Genomic DNA, 17297 nt, shown 5'->3' with positions numbered 1-17297 from the left:
CCAGCCTTCCTTCCTTCTTCCCTCCCTCCCTCCCTCCTTCTCTTTCTCCCCCCCCTACCTTCCTCCTTTCCTTCTTTCCTCTGTCGTTCTTTCCGTCCTTCCTTCACATCCTTCCTTCCTTCCCTTCCTTCCTCCCTCCTTCTCTGTTTCTTTCCTTCCCCTACCTTCCTCCCTTCCTTCTTTCCTCTGTCCAGCCTTCCTTCCCTCCTTCCTTCCTCCCTTCTTCCCTCCCTCCCTCCCTCCTTCTCTTTCTCCCCCCCCTACCTTCCTCCTTTCCTTCTTTTCTCTGTCGTTCTTTCCGTCCTTCCTTCACATCCTTCCTTCCTTTCCTTCCTTCCTCCCTCCTTCTCTGTTTCTTTCCTTCCCCTACCTTCCTCCCTTCCTTCTTTCCTCTGTCCAGCCTTCCTTCCCTCCTTCCTTCCTCCCTTCCATCCTTTCTTCCTCCATCCCTTCCTTCCTCCTTTCCTTCTTCCTTCCTTCCTCCCTTGACTCAAGGACCACAGGAGGGTTAAAACTGGGAGAAGTTTGTTGTAAGACTTGTTTGGGTCGTGGTCTTGTTTCAGTTTGTGATGTTAATGTGCTTTCTGTCCTGCAGTACCGTATGTGAACCCTGGGAGCTACACTGACCCAGACTACATGTAGGTTTCCTCTCTGCTGCATCCGCTTGGTTTTTTTCTTCTTCTTCTTTCTGTGTTGTTTATCTGTAAGTCTGATCTGATCATGTCTTCTTCTCTGGTTGGTGTAGATTAGTTTTGGCCGATGGCGACGCTCCTCCCAACAATCCTCCGAGCCGAGCCTCAACGCACAGTTCAGGTACCACAAACACACACAAAGAGTTTATCATCCAGGAACTGAGATCAGTTTATAAATGATAAAAACAAGCACATTTATTTATTATTCAATCACACTTTTTTTATTCAGTGACAGTAATGAGTAATAAGAAAGAAAAACAGATAAAGGAAAAGAAAGGATGAACGCTGCATCACTAGTTCTGCTCAGGAAGGACTGAGGATCAGTGGACTTGTGGAAACTGAATTGGACACATTCAAAAACTCTTTGCAATATTTTCTAGAGTTTGAAAATTTGCTGCAACTTCATAAAAATGGACAAATGAACAGCTTGTGATTTGGATCATGTGTCACATTTCTGGTCACGGTCATTTAAATCCTCGGTAAGTAAAATGACCAAATTATAAATACACTGCTGAAGGGAACACAGTCAGTTAAACTTCAGGGAGGTTTTATGAAGCACAAATGATGGTGAATCAGTTTCAGCTGCTTTAGTGCAAATGAAAGTGACAACAGGTGCAATGAAGAGGCAAAAGCAAGAGCCCCCCCCCCCCAAAAAAAAGGGAACCTTCAGCCCAATCAGGTTCTCAGGTAGTCCAGCTCCTCCAGGATGGTACATCCATACGTTGCACGAAGGTTTGCAGTGTGTCCCAGCACAGTCTCCAGAACATGGAGGAGATACCAGGAGACCGGCTGTTACTCCACGAGAGCCGGACAGGACCGTAGAAGGACGTCAACCCCGCAGCAGGAGGAACAGGAGGAGCACAGCCACCGTGACTGCTGCTAGATACCGGGATGAAAAGCTCAGAGACTGTCAGACCATACAGTGGTGCAGTAGGCCCTGGTTCCTCCTGGCGCAGTGGTTCCTGGTTCCTCCTGGCGCAGTGGTTCCTGTTTCCTCCTGGTGCAGTAGGTCCTGGTTCCTCCTGGTGCAGTAGGTCCTGGTTCCTCCTGGCGCAATAGTTCCAAACACACATCTGAGATGAAATTGACACGGATCACGGAAGTTGGATCAGCTGTGATTTCTGGTGTGATTTTGAATCCAGTCCTCAATGGGTCGTTTTTGGTTTTCATTGACCGTCATTGCATCATTTTGATCTCAGCTGATTATATAATGTACATCAGTAACGATTTTCAACTTCAATAATTCGTTCTTCAACATCCAATGTGTTATTTAAGTGTTCCCTTCATCTTTTTGAGCAGTGTACATTATACCAAGACCTCTGAGCTTTGGTTATGGAGGGAGGAGATGGAGGATCATGGTCTACATGGAACTGTACTGGTCTGTTAATGGGTTTAATTAGTGAAGGAACTCAGGCTGACTGTTTGCTTTCATCCACAGATACTCAACATGATTACGAGAATGGTGAGTTGGCTCATATGGGCGCTGATGCAGTTTCCTTTAAACACTGTTGTCATTTTAATGCAGTGCTGCTATATAAATACAATTCATGTATTTACACAACTGTACCTGTACATTACGTAACTGTTCTCTCGTAACTCTTCTTCTTCTTCTTCTCTCAGTTGTGAAGGACGAGGAGAACAAGGAGGAGGAGGAGGAGGATGATGATGATGAGGATGATGGGACTGGAGACTATCTGAATGTGGAAGTGCTGCACAGTGAGTTGGAAGTTAAATGTTTCTGTTTTCATGAGAAGTAGCATTAACCCTCCTGTCGTCCTCCCGGGTCAAATTGACCCCGTCTCTTTTGACTGTTCCTTCTTTCCTTCCTTCCTTCCTTTCTTTAATTTTTCCTCCCATCTGTCCTTCCCCCTTCCATCCATCTGTCCTTCCTCCCTTCCATCTGTCCTTCCTCCCTTCCTTCCATCTGTCCTTCCTCCCTTTCTTCCTTCTGTCCTTCCTTCCATCTGTCCTTCCTACTTCCTTTTATCCTTTCTTTCTTCCTTCTTTCCTTTCTTTCTTCCATCTGTCCTTCCTACTTCCTTTTATCCTTTCTTTCTTCCTTCTTTCCTGACTTCATTCCATCTGCCCTTCCTCCCTTTCTTCCTTCTGTCCTTCCTACTTCCTTTCTTCCTTCTGTCCTTCCTCCCTTTCTTCCTTCTGTCCTTCCTTCCATCTGTCCTTCCTCCCTTTCTTCCTTCTGTCCTTCCTTCCATCTGTCCTTCCTTCCTCCCTTTCTTCCTTCTGTCCTTTCTCCCATCTGTCCTTCCATTCTTCCTTCTGTGTATATATATATATTCTATATTAGTTGATTGTGATGTCTTGTTTTCCAGCAGCAACAACACCTGAAGAATCGAGTGACGATGATGATGGTAACTACGTCAACCAACCACCAGTAAGTTCACACAAGCTCAGCCACGTTTTTGTCCCGAAGCAACGATCGCTCAGTTATTTTGTTTTTTTTTCCTTTCAGCTGATGATGAGCTAGCCCAGTGCATGATGGGATCAGACCGGCGGCGAGGGGATGATCTCCGACTGCTTGACCGTGAGCTTTTCTGCTGATGTTTAGTTGTCCTGCTCCGACCTCGTGACGCTGTCTGACTGCTGATGGTGTTTAGTTCAACTGCTCAAAGACTGAAACTGATAAATTACTCTGAATGTGGAGAACTGGAACTCATTTAAAGCTTCATCAGGGCAACGGGTGTGATCTGTGATTCAGGCAGCGAGAGCATCCTTCCATCTTTCTTTCCTCCTTCCCTTCCTTCCTTCCTTCCTTCCTCCTTTCCTTCTCCCTTCTCCCTCCCATCCTTCCTTCCTTCTTCCGTTCCATCCTTCCTTCCTTCTTTCTTCCTCTCTCCCTTCCTTCCTTCCTTCCTTCATTCCTTTCCTTCTTTTTTCCTCCTCCCTCCCATCCTTCCTTCCTTCTTCCGTTCCATCCTTCCTTCCTTCTTTCTTCCTCTCTCCCTTCCTTCCTTCCTTCCTTCATTCCTTTCCTTCTTTTTTCCTCCTCCCTCCCATCCTTCCTTCCTTCTTCCGTTCCATCCTTCCTTCCTTCTTTCTTCCTCTCTCCCTTCCTTCCTTCCTTCCTTCATTCCTTTCCTTCTTTTTTCCTCCTCCCTCCCATCCTTCCTTCCTCCTTCCGTTCCATCCTTCCTTCCTTCTTTCTTCCTCTCTCCCTTCCTTCCTTCCTTCCTTCATTCCTTTCCTTCTTTTTTCCTCCTCCCTCCCATCCTTCCTTCCTTCTTCCATTCCATCCTTCCTTCCTTCTTTCTTCCTCTCTCCCTTCCTTCCTTCCTTCCTTCATTCCTTTCCTTCTTTTTTCCTCCTCCCTCCCATCCTTCCTTCCTCCTTCCGTTCCATCCTTCCTTCCTTCTTTCTTCCTCCCTCCCTTCCTTCCTTGACTTGAGGACAACAGGAGGGTTAATGAAGTCTTCAGACTATGGGCTACTTTAAAGTCATTTCAGCTACTTACCCATAAACATGTCCTGACGGCTCTGATGGAGCTTCATCCTGGGGCTGAGCAATATATTGATATCATATCGATATCGTGATATGAGACTAGATATCGTTTTAGATTTTGGATATCGTAATATCGCGATGTGTCACCCGAGTTGTCTTTTCCCGGTTTCTGAACTTACCAGACTGTTCTTTTATTTACCTTTTACCCACTTTATCAACATTTTCATAGTGTAAATCCCTCCCTCCTTCCTTACTCTTTTCCTTCCTTACTCCTTTCCTCTCTCCATCCCTCCTTACTTCTTTCCTTCCTCCCTACCTTCCTTCCTCCTGTCCTTCTTCCCTCCCTCTTTACCTTCCTTCCTCCCTCCTTCCTTCCTTCCTTCCTTCCTCCCTTCCTTGACCTGTTCTTTAATCTTTCTTTCCTTCTTTCTTTATTTGATTTTGTCCATATCGCCCGGCCTTAGTTCATCCATACGTTCCTCTTTATTAAAAACAATCCCACCATATAAACCTGAGTCTAGGCATGGGCCGGTATGAGAGTCTGACGGTATGATAACCTCAGGTAAAAATATCACGGTTTCACGGGTTTATGATTACACCTCTAAAATGTGATATTTTGAAATGTTCTGTATTTAAAACCAAAAAAAAAAGAAAAAGAAATTCCATTGAACGGTCTTTTATTTTTAAACATATATAGAACACGATGGAACATTAGTAAATATGTATTTAAAATAAATAATAATAAAAAATAACAATTCTTTCTAATTAAAAAATAATAATAAAAAATAAGTGCAGTCCTTTAATTGAGGCTAACCCTGCAGCTCAAGTCACGACATCAATGAATTATTGTTCGTGAAAAAACCACAAAATGCAAATAAATGCAATCACTGAACCTGTGGCTCAAGATCAGAACATGAATAGCCTAATTGAAAAAAGTAAAAAACGCATCTAAGATAAATATAAATAAATGCAGCAGGAGCTTTAAACTGAATCAACAGTTTTTGGAGACTTGCTCACGATCATACTGGATGTATTTTCTCCTCGCGCTGCTACTGTCCGGGACCTTCTTCCTCCTCGCGCTGCTACTGTCCGTTACCTTCTTCCTCCGAGCCACAGCCGTCTGTCTTTTTACGGTAGCCGAAGTATAAATACAGCCGACTTGGTCCTTTTAGACGGGGGGGGGGGGGGGGGGGGGGGGCTCGGGGGGCTCGCCTCCTTCAGCCATCATACAGCCTGCAGAGCGCTTGTCACAGCAGCCGGAGGAGTATGGGAGGGGTTGGACTTTACGCTGCAGCTGCACGCGACCTGAGGGACCTCCACTTTCTCTCTCTGATGAGACGTCACATTAAAAAAAAAACCCGCTCATACCCATAGACTGTATCACACCCATAGACTGTATCATACCGCAGGAACGGTGTGACGGAACATTTTAGTGGTTTTGAAACCGTGACTTTTTCATACCGTGGTAAACCTTGAAACCGGTAACCGGCCCATGCCTAGCTGAGTCTGTGCAGCAGAACACAGAACAGTAATGAAGTAGATCCTGATCAATCGGGTGTTAATGAACTGCTGCTGTAGACTCGATTACTCGTCTTCTGTGTGTTTTAATTTTTAGATTTAATTGAAACAAAGATCACTTTAGCGGGGTCAGGGTTTGTGTGCTAGTTTGCTCACTCTTCCCTTTAACCTGCGACTTTCAGCAGAGTGCGTCTGTTCACATGATGGGTTTCGAATGTACTCAGTTGGTATCAGTATCACTTTAAAGGTACTAGTATGGAAGTAAATCTGTGCCATCTGCTTTTGAAATTGAATTTTTACCACTGAATTTTTTTGCATCGAATTTCAAACACTGAATTTTTTTTTCATTGAAATCAGACTTTGAATTTTAAAATAGAAGCGGAAGCAATCGATCCCTGAATCAAATCGTTCACCATCCAGCCAATCAAGTTACGCTCCGTTTGTCCTGTGACCCCCGGCACAGGAAGGCGGTGAAGATATGCGGTTAATGGTAAATAAAATACTCACCGAAGCGCCATCGTTGTTTCTGCCGGTAGCGGACATAGCTGAGGGGGCTTAACCATCAATGGATGGTGAACGATTTGATTCAGGGATCGATTGCTTCTGTTTAGCTACCCGGATGTTGACTCTGAATTTGATACACTGAAATTTTAACACTGAATTTTTTGAGACATTGAATTTTTTGAGACATTGAATTTTTTTACACTGAATTTTTTGAGACATTGAGTTTTTTGAGACATTGAATTTTTTACACTGAATTTTTTTAAACATTACAAAAAATTCAGAGGAAAAAAAATCAGTTCTTGAAATTCAACAGCTTTTAAAATTCAAAGTCTGCTTTCAATGAAAAAAAAATCAGTGCTAAAAATTCAAATTCAAAAGCAGATGGCACAGATTTACTTCCATATACTTGGATTGGTGCTGGTATCATACTTTTTTTAATCGATACCCAGCCCTAGTCAACAGAGAAAATGCTCACATCATCAGAATTATCCTGAAAACATGATTTATATTCATGCAAACAGAAGGCAGCTCAGTTTCTCTCCACTGAAGTCAGAAGAGTTAAAATTGTGTCGTTTTTTTTTTTTTTTTTACAATCTATTACATTTTTTATTAGTTAATCTTTTTATTCACAGTGTCCGTCTAACACAATGCAAGGTTTAGACCACACTGATGGTGCGTATGTGATATGTTTGAGCTTCATTTTTGTTTTTTACTGACAACTCCTGAGAATGTCTAAATTCACGTTTCTGTATATTTATGTTATCGTGTTTGAATCTGAATCTGTTTCCAAGTTGTGTCAACTAGAAATGTTTTTTTTTTTTTTTTTTAAATAACTACAATTCAATTAAACCTTTACAAAAATGTAAAGACTTGATTCCTTTTATTAACATTAAGAGCTGATTTATTTTAACAACCATTTATCAAACCGGCAGTTTTATCACGTTCTGATGTGACACGCTGCCGAAGAGTTGAGTGATGATGAAGAGTTTAGAAATATAATGAATCAACAGTAGATAAAATATTTAAAAAGTGTGTTGTCCTTTTGGAAAATACAGGAGCTAATTATCTTAGCTTAGCTCAAGGACGGCTAGCCTGGCTGAAGCTAACAAAGTCCATCAACCAAAACCTCTGAAGCTCATTGATCAACATATTATATCTAAGTTAAAATGTTTATCGATGGTTTCTAAGAACTACTGAAGAGACCAGACCTACTACTTGATGAATAAGAATCAGTTAAAGTTTGTGTAAAGTAAGAATAAATATGTTTTCTGAGTTTGACATACAACAGAAAAGTGTGTTGTTAACCACCCTGCCAAATGTGAATGATTAAAAAAATAAATAAAACCTTAACCCTAACCCAACCCACCAAATATGTGAAATTAGGTTTCAAAGTTGTGTAAAAATCAGCCTCTTTCTCTGCTGCCAAACGCTGTGGGCGTGGCCTCCGAGTCCGCTGAAGCCCCGCCCCCTACCAAGTATCACCTGTCAATCAAAGTCACCACCCCTACCAGAAACATGGACGCTACATCTGAGAGCTTTCTGCTGCTAACTCAGCTGCTAGCATGGCGGCTAGCTCGGTGGCTAACTCAGCTAACTGGCTAACTGTAGTAGTAGTAGTAGTAGTAGTGTGTGCTGAATGTATTTATACCTCTACAGCAGCAGGGGCGGGTTTATGCTAATCCTAGCTCCACAATTCAAATCTAAATGGTTGAAATGCTTTTTACACCTTTTTAGAAATACATGTATGACCTATTTAATGTGTTTGGAAGAAAATGTCTGAATTCACTTTACACAGTCTTTAATGTGACGGTAACTATTTCTCCTCAGACTGAGAGGATTGACGCACTATCAGGAAATAATTCCAGTACTTTAAAACCACAAACGCTCATTTTTACATTTCAAATCAAACAAAAGATAAAACATGCCAACTGAAGGTGCTGGAAGATTATTTAACTAACTGAATGAAGCAAAGAAATGTTTTTTTCCCCACAAAATATTAAATATTCTTCCTGCTTCTTTACTGCCATTCATCCTCTACAGCAGGGGGGTCAAACATGCGGCCCGTGGGCCAGAACCGGCCCGCCGAGGGGTTCAATCCGGCCCACTTTCCTTCCTGTGTTCTTTTCCTTCCTTCCATACTTCCTCCCTTTCTTCCATCTGTCCTTTCTTCGTTTGCTCCTCCCTTTCTTCCTTCCATATGTCCTTCCTCCCTTTCTTCTTTCCATCTGTCCTTTCTTTGTTTGCTCCTTCCTTCCTTTCTTCCTTCCATCTCTTTCCTCCCTTTCTTCCTTCTGTTCTTCCTCCCTCCTGTCCTTCCTTCCGTCTGTCTGTCTTTCCTACCTTTCTTCCCTTCTGCCTTTTGCCTGTCTTTCCTTCCTTCCCTTATTATTTCCTTCCTTTCAATGATCCGGCCCACATGAGATCAAATTGGTCTGTATGTGGCCCTTGAATGAAAATGAGTTTGACACCTCTGCTCTACAGTAAGAAAAACTTGAATAGATATAAACCTGAGCTCTTTGTTAAGTCAGAGTTTAGTAGTTGTGTAATAATATAGTTTTATAAAAGTTTGCAGAACATCGTAACCCCCCCAAAAAATGAGATAAATAAAAAGTTATGTGTGAAACATTCAGGGATGTCTCTGCTTTGGAATGAATAAAAAAAGTTCAGAGTTCAGTTTTTTTTTGTTTTTTTTGTTTTGTTTTTTGTTTTTTTCAGTGGTTTTATTTGTTTTATTTGTCTGTAAAAGGAGAAGAGGAGAAGAGAGGCGGGACGGGGGAGAAAAGAACAATGTTTCCACTGTCGTCAGTCCAAAAGTTTCCACCAGTGATCGTCCTCAGTCCAGCTTGTGTCCATGTGTAAAAACAAAAAAACAAAAAAAAAACTGTCTCTACTTACATATTAAAATCCAGAAAACTTTCCCCTAAACAGAAACATCCAATAAGAGATGTTTCTGCGGTCATCTGCTTTTTTTTTTTTTTAATATTTTTTTTTTTTAAAAGAAGTGGGCAGAAGTAAAGAGCTTTAATCATTTGATGGCGATGGCAGGAGGTGGGAATGTTACAAGTCGATCGGGACGCTGGGAGGTTTTTCGGAGCCGCTTCCCGAACGCAGCCGTGAAGCTTCAGTTTGCAGAGTGGTGGAAGGACAGCTGTTGGGCGTGATGAGCCTGGACCTGAAGAGCTGGAACACACAAACACAACTTCTTCTAAATATGTTTGAATTAATGCCTTAAAGAGACAGGAACTTAAAACCGGCCTGTTAACAGACAGAGGCTGAACTGAGCGGCTCCATAAAGGACCAGTAGAAGATAAATAAAGAGTTTTTAACTGGAAATCATGTAAAGATATTCCAGTAGAGACTCTGAATATTAATATAGAGCTGCAGATGTGAAGAATATGTGTCCTTAACCCTTTGATGCATAAGATGGGTCAAAAGTGACCCGACAGAGTTTTAATCGTAAATATCTTTGCAATAAATTAATTTCACAATTCAGAATTCCAGGAATTCCTCAACTAACTTGTTTTTGATCATCACAAATTCTTATTTTCATTTTTAATTTTTTACTTTTTTAATAAAAATCATTTTTGTACGACTACCCTTCTAAAGCGCAACATGGGTCAAAAATGACCCGTATTCATTTTCTATGTTATTTCATGCATGGCTGTGTTTCTTTGCTATGTAATTTAAAATATATTAATTTAATCATTTAATATTTCAAAGTATTCATTACATATCTTGTTTTTGATTACCATAAATATTTTTTTTTTCATTTTCTCTGTTTACATGTTGGAACTAAAATAGGTTTTGTATCACTACATCAAGTTTACACACATGGGTCAAAAGTGACCCATGTCACTTTTATTCATAAAATGGTTGCAGTTAGGAACATTTTTACTGTGGACAACTTTTCACTTGTCAGAACTAAACAACTGGACAACTTTTCACATTCCACTCAGAACAAAACAGGCTGCTTTTTTCACATCTGATTCATGTAAGTAGAAGTACAGCTCCGAATTTGGATTCTGTGGCAACATGACGATGGTGAGCTATGTCCCGAAAAAGGGGAAGGCTGTTGTGCTACTAAGCACCATGCATAATGACACAGCAGTAGATGACCATAGTGTCAAAAGGAAGCCAGAAGTGATCCAGTCCTACAACCACACGAAATCTGGAGTGGACACAATGGATCAAATGGTTTGCACGTACACCTGCAAGCGGAGAACACGGAGGTGGCCCATGGTGCTCTGGCACAATATGCTGGATGTTGCCACCCTCAACGCCTTCACCAACTACACTGCACACCAACCTGGTTACATGGGTGGTGTGACTAATGCATGGCGGCTCTTCATAAAGGAGCTGGGCAAAGAGCTGGTCATGCCACACATGAGGAGGCCAGCCTGATCTCACAGAAATACGTGACGCGGTCACGACTTCTTAACACTGAATTCCGTGATGGGGACACGTAATGTGTCAAATTTACGTGACGTAGTTGAACCGGGGAATCCGTGTGTCCACCACGAAAGAGGATTCCCATTGACTTTACTGTGGCATTGTTTCCGTGTTTGGGACACGTAAATTTGACACATTACGTGTCCCCATCACGGAATTCAGTGTTAAGAAGTCGTGACCGCATCACGTATTTCTGAGAGATCAGGCTGGAGGAGGCGCATGGAGGGCATGCCCCACCTCCAAACCCATATCACAGAGGCAATGGGAAGATGTGGGTTAACCAGGGCAACCACCACCCAGCCACAGGAGGGCCAAGTGAAGAGGAAGAGGTGCAAGATCTGCCCAGCTAGCAAAGATCGAAAGCTAGCATTAATCTGGTGTTCTAAGTGCACCAGCCCTGTGTGCAAGGAGGACAAACATGTCGTTGTCGTTTGTGAGGCATGTAGGCGCTAGATCATAGCTGTCAAACTCAAGGCCCAGGGGCCAAATCTGGCCTGTGGTGTAATTTTATTTACCCCCCCAGCCAGATAATATCTAATGTCTATCAGAACTGGCCCGCCAATATGTCGCATGCACCATTTAGTTAGTATAATTCAGATTAGTTCAGTTAGTTCCCCGAATAGTTCAGATTTTATATGTGTGTAACATTAAGGGTGAGTTCATATTTAGGCCTATTCAAATGAATTAATATTATTGCAATAGCTAATAAGCTAAAGCTTTAGGACATTTTCAGATTCAATATGTGTAAAAGTTCATAATAAATATTGAATATTTCCCGCCCTCGACTTGGACCCAGTTTTTTTATTTCGGCCCACTGGGTGTTTGAGTTTGACAGACCTGTACTATATTGCATCTTACTCATAAGAGTTTATTTGATCAGTTTTCTTTTCTTTTATTCATTCATTTTATATGTTCAGCATTCACCACAGTTCACTGCAGTAACACTTCAGATGCACTAACAGTTCAAAACCAGTGTTATCGGTTGTATGGTGTATGCTACATGTGAGTGTGACAAAGTGACAAATGAACATTTCAAATATTAACTGTTATTCTTTGGTCCAAATCACTGCTAAAATAATGTTTTTTGACACAATCATTATTATAGTATGTCATTTTTAAGGAAAAATATCACACCTGCATACACAGGTCATTTTCGACCCATGTGTGTAAACTTGATGTAATAATACAAAAGCTATTTTAGTTCATTAATTAAAAAAGGAGAAACAAAAATAATGATTTATGGTTTTCAAAGACAATATATTTAATGAATATTTTGAATATTAAATTATGAAATAAGTTGATTTCCAAAAATATAGCAAAGAAACACTCAACCATGCATGAAATAACACTGTATGTCAATACGGGTCATTTTTGACCCATGTTGTCCCTTAGAGGGGGTTTGCATAGCTTGTGCATCTAAGGGTTAAAAAGGAAAAAGTGGGAGTCTCACTTACAGCACCCATATGTCTACCGTCTCACATCTAAAGACGAGTCGTTCAGTTTTTAGTCAGTCTAGCTTCAGACTATGATTTTACAAATAACTGAATCTTACACAACACTATTTACGGACTACAACGAGAGCCATGGGCGGAGCGTGGAGGTTGCTATGGTTACGAGGGCTGGATCTCGAGGACATTGGTCAATCAACCTGTCAATCAGGACGTAGCCACGCCCTAATGCATACCCTGCTTTATCGTCACATATAAAATCAGGGAGGCCAAAATGTCCCAAATGAACATCATACTGCATTGAAGAAGGCTTTAAACTAGCGATTGAGACCATAAACACATTTTGAAAACGTTTACTGAGGTTAGAAATCAAGTGAGAAGTTGGTGAATTCTCCATTGACTTGTATAGAGACGGTCGCCCCCTGGTGGCCTTTTGATAGAATGCAGCTCTAAGTTACTTCCTGGTTGGCCTCATTTCATTTCAGAGGACCAGAACTCCCCGCCTGGTGTTGACGGGTTCTGACTTTACCTTGGGGGTGTCCGATGTAGAAGTGTTGTGGAGCTCCCTGTTGGGGCGGCGGGCCGTGCTGGGGGTTGGAGCCGCCGCCCTGCTGCGGGGGGGCGTAGTGCAGCATGACGGGCGGGCCGTGGCCGGCGGAGTGGTGCGGTCCTGAAATACCTGCTGAGACGTGAGCCTGCGGACGACAAATCAATCAATCAATCTTTATTTATATAGCACCAAATCACAACAAAAGTAATCTCAAAGCACTTTTTTACATAGATCAGGTCTAAACCGGACTCCTTAATTTAATTTAAAGTAGGGATGTGTCATTAAAACTGAATAAACTAATAGTTGTGAGCAGGATCTAAAGTCGTCCTTTGTGCTTTTCTTTTTTTTTTTTTTTTTTTTAATTGAAAAACTTTAATGAAGAGTTGAGCTGTGTAGTCTAGTATTTGGGTTCATTAACAACTACTGAAGAGCAATTTTGACTTTCAGCCACTAGGAGGAGCTTTCAGCTTCTTGCGTTGAAGTAGAACCTGAAACACGGAGTGAATTTTTCCTGCTGCTCTCGGCTACTTTGACTCGGTAATAAGTTAGCCTGCTAGCTAGCTGACTGTTAGTAAGTTAGCCTGCTAGCTAGCTGACTCGATAGTAAGTTAGCCTGCTAGCTAGTAAGTTAGCCTGCTAGCTAGCTGACTGGTAGTAAGTTAGCCTGCTAGCTAGCTGACTCGATAGTAAGTTAGCCTGCTAGCTAGTAAGTTAGCCTGCTAGCTAGCTGACTGGAGGGAACATGATGCAGACGAAGCCAAACAAAAGTCCAGCGTGGTTTAAAAGCTTCCAGAAAGTAAAGGTTAATGTTGTCAGATGTGAAATATGTGGAGCAGAGTTGAGCTACGGTGGCTTCACATGGACAAAAAGCTGCTGTCTGCTGTGACGGTTGCCGAGGGAGACGGACCTGACGCTAATCACCAAACTAGTCTCAAAGAGAAAACTAACGTTACGTCTCTCATTGCTAACATGATTGTAAAGGAAATGCTCAGCGTTGTTTATGACGGGGAGAAAAAAGTCCATGCTGTTATATTTTTAGGGGTCTGTAAACCTGTAAGATTTATTATTTTAACTAATGTGTTTCTGTAAAGAAATGAAGGCTGATTATCATTTAAATTAATACAAGTTTATGCAGTTAAAGCTTGTTGAAAGCCCCCCAGAGGAGAAGGGAGGGAGGAAGGAAGGAAAGGAGTAAGGAGGGAGGGAGGGAGGAAGGAAGGAAGGGTGTAAGGACGAAGGAATTTAGGAGAGAAGGAAGGGAGGAAGGAAAGGAGGAAGGGAGTAAGGAGGGAGGGAGGGAGGAAGGAAAGGAGGAAGGAATTTAGGAGAGAAGGAAAGGAGGAAGGAAGGAAGGAAAGGAGTAAGGAGGGAGGAAAGGAGGAAGGAAGGAAGGAAAGGAGTAAGGACGAAAAGAGGAAGGAATTTAGGAGAGAAGGAAGGGAGGAAGGAAGGACGGAAGGAAGGAAGGAAGGAAAGGAGTAAGGATGAAAAGAGGAAGGAATTTAGGAGAGAAAGAAGGGGGGAAGGAAAGGAGAAAGGAAGGAAGGAAGGAAGGAAGGAAGGAAAGGAGTAAGGAGGGAGGGAGGGAGGAATTTAGGAGAGAAGGAAGGGGGAAGGAAAGGAGGAAGGAAAGGAGTAAGGACGAAAAGAGGAAGGAATTTAGGAGAGAAAGAAGGGGGGAAGGCAGTTATGCAGTTAAAGCTCGCTGAAAGCCCATTTGAATGTCGGCATGCAGCGAATATTAGATTAGTTGTTGGTTAGTTGACCCTGAAAAAAATGAGCTCATCTCTAATTTAAAGAGACCGAAACATTCCCACATGAGCAGCACTCTCACACTCTGAGTGGGCGGCAATCTGCCTCGACTGGTCGGGGTTGGGAGCGAGAGGCACAGAGACAAACACCCTGATTACACTGCAGCAACATCAGAGTAGGGCTGAACGATATGGACAAAATTTCATATCTCGATATTCATGCCAGATATCTCGATATCGATACGATACGATATGACTACGGGTTCGAGTTCAGAAAAATAAAAACATGAGAAAACAAAGGAGTGCAGTTTCATTGATTAGAACTCACTGCCAGTCATCAACATTAACATAAAGTCACTCAATAATAAATAATAATCAAGTTGGTTGTGTTCCCTTGCTTCGTCGCAATTTTAGCCAAGCACGACTTGCACAACACCTCGCTCTGGTCAACATCATCCTTTCTAAATCCAAAATACCTCCAAATAATGGAGGATGATTTATGTTTAGGCACAAAATGAGATTCTGCACTGCCACCGGCCGCATTACCTTCCTCACTCATGTCTCTTTTCTTCCGTTTCGATTTCCCCGCTGTGAATGTCCTGTGTGTGTGTGTGTGTGTGTGTGTGGCTGGCTGTGTGTGTGGCTGTGTGTGTGGCTGTGTGTGTGTGTGTGGCTGTGTGTGTGGCTGTGTGTGTGTGTGTGTGGCTGTGTGTGTGTGTGTGTGGCTGTGTGTGTGTGTGTGGCTGTGTGTGTGTGGCTGTGAATGTCCTGTGTGTGTGGCTGTGTGTGTGTGTGTGTGTGTGTGTGTGTGTGTGTGTGTGTGTGGCTGTGAATGTCCTGTGTGTGTGGCTGTGTGTGTGTGGCTGTGTGTGTGTGTCCTGTGTGTGTGTGTGTGTGGCTGTGTGTGTGGCTGTGTGTGTGTGTGTGTGGCTGTGAATGTCCTGTGTGTGTGTGTGTGTGTGTGTGTGTGTGTGTGGCTGTGTGTGTGTGTGTGTGTGTGTGTGGCTGTGTGTGTGTGTGTGTGTGTGTGTGTGTGTGTGTGTGTGTGTGTGTGTGGCTGTGTGCGTCTCAGTCTACGTCTCCCTCACTCCAACCCTCCTATGTTTGTCATTGGTTGGCTTCAGCTGTCGATCAACAGCAAGCATGAAATAAGCTTTGTGGTTGGCTGGCCGTAGTGGTGCGTTCAAGGGCAATCTTAAAAGTAATGTTTATGGAGACTGCTCGAGCTGTACAAGCAGGGCGAGCGCGGGGGAAATATATCGTTTATATCGTTGCTTTTCCGTTATTAATGTCTTGAGTGTTCATATCTCGATATAGATACGATAACGATATATCGCTCAGCCCTACATCAGAGTATCCTGGATGAGAAAGACTTGTTCACCTGTGTGAGCTGGCTGATGGAGGGGAAGCCGTGGGGCAGCTGGTGGGTGGGGAGGCTGTAGCCCTGCATGGTGTAGGAGGCCTGCGGGGAGCTGTGGCCCGGCTGCATGTTAGGAGGCGTGGGAGCCGACAGACCTGCAGAGTGGAACATGGACTGGGGCTGAGGACCGGCCTGACCCGACTGAGAGGGGAAACAAGAGAGAGGCGAGGGTTACTCTCAACACGCTCAAGACACACAGAGAGACACACACACACACACACAGACACACACACAGAGAGAGAGAGAGAGACACACACACACACACACACACACACACACACACAGACACACACACACACAGAGAGACAAACACACACAGAGAGAGACACACACACACACTCAAACACACAGAGAGAGACACACACACAGAGACACACACACACACAGAGACACACACACACACACACTCAAACACACAGAGAGAGACACACACACACACACACACACAGAGAGACACACACACACACACAGAGAGACAAACACACACAGAGACACACACACACAGAGAGACACACACACACACAGAGAGAGAGACACACACACACAGAGAGAGACACACACACACACACACACACACACACACACACACACACACACACACACACACACACAGAGACAGACACAGACACACACACAGAGAGAGAGACACACACACACAGAGAGAGACACACACACACACACACACACACACACACACACACACACACAGAGACAGACACAGACACACACACAGAGAGAGACACACACACACACAGAGAGAGAGACACAGACACACACAAACACACACACAGAGAGAGAGCCACACACAGAGAGAGACACACACAGAGACACACACACACACACACACACACACACAGAGACACAAACACACACAGAGACACACACACACACACACACACACACACACACACACACACACACACACACACACACACACACACACACACACACACACACACAGAGAGAGACACACACACACACACACACACACACAGAGAGAGACACACACACACACACACACACACACACACACACACACACACACACACACACACACACACACACAGAGAGAGACACACACACACACACACACACACACAGACACACACACACACTCAAACAGCAGCTGGAGCTTAACGCTGTGACGTAGAGGAGCTCCCTCACCTGATTGTGTCCTGGACTGGGTGCTGTGTGCTGCGGTTGGGGCTGGTTCCCGGTGGGAGTGCTGGAGGGCTGAGGATGATGGATGGAGCCCGAGTGATGAGAGAACGACTGAGCTGAGAGAGAATAAAGAAAGTAAAGGATTTCACTTATTAACCCTCCTGTTGTCCTCGTGTCAAGGAAGGAAGGGAGGAGGAAGGAAGGAGAGAAGGGAGAGAAGAAAGGAAAGAAGGAATGGAGGAAGGTAGGGGGGAGGAAAGAAAGAAAGAAAGAAGGAAGGGAGGAAGGAAAGGAAGGAAGGAAGGAAAGAATGAAGGAGGGAGGAAGGAAAGAAGGAAGGGAGGAAAG

At 43.3% G+C, this 17297-nt stretch overlaps 1 protein-coding gene across 1 annotated transcript in view; it reads right to left on the bottom strand.

The window, feature by feature from the left end:
* Window positions 1-8870: 8870 nt before the first annotated feature.
* The window catches only part of atxn2l (ataxin 2-like), a 30261-nt gene continuing 21834 nt past the window's right edge, over window positions 8871-17297 (bottom strand). Inside the window, 4 exon segments of the mRNA XM_053338181.1 lie at window positions 8871-9350; window positions 12597-12762; window positions 15750-15929; window positions 16953-17065. Of these exon segments, the coding sequence (XP_053194156.1) occupies window positions 9292-9350; window positions 12597-12762; window positions 15750-15929; window positions 16953-17065 (518 nt within the window). The 3' untranslated portion in view covers window positions 8871-9291.

The sequence above is a fragment of the Scomber japonicus genome, chromosome 18 (assembly GCF_027409825.1).
Source record: "Scomber japonicus isolate fScoJap1 chromosome 18, fScoJap1.pri, whole genome shotgun sequence".
Taxonomy (NCBI): Eukaryota; Metazoa; Chordata; class Actinopteri; order Scombriformes; family Scombridae; genus Scomber; species Scomber japonicus.
This window is presented reverse-complemented; position numbering and strand designations above follow the sequence as displayed.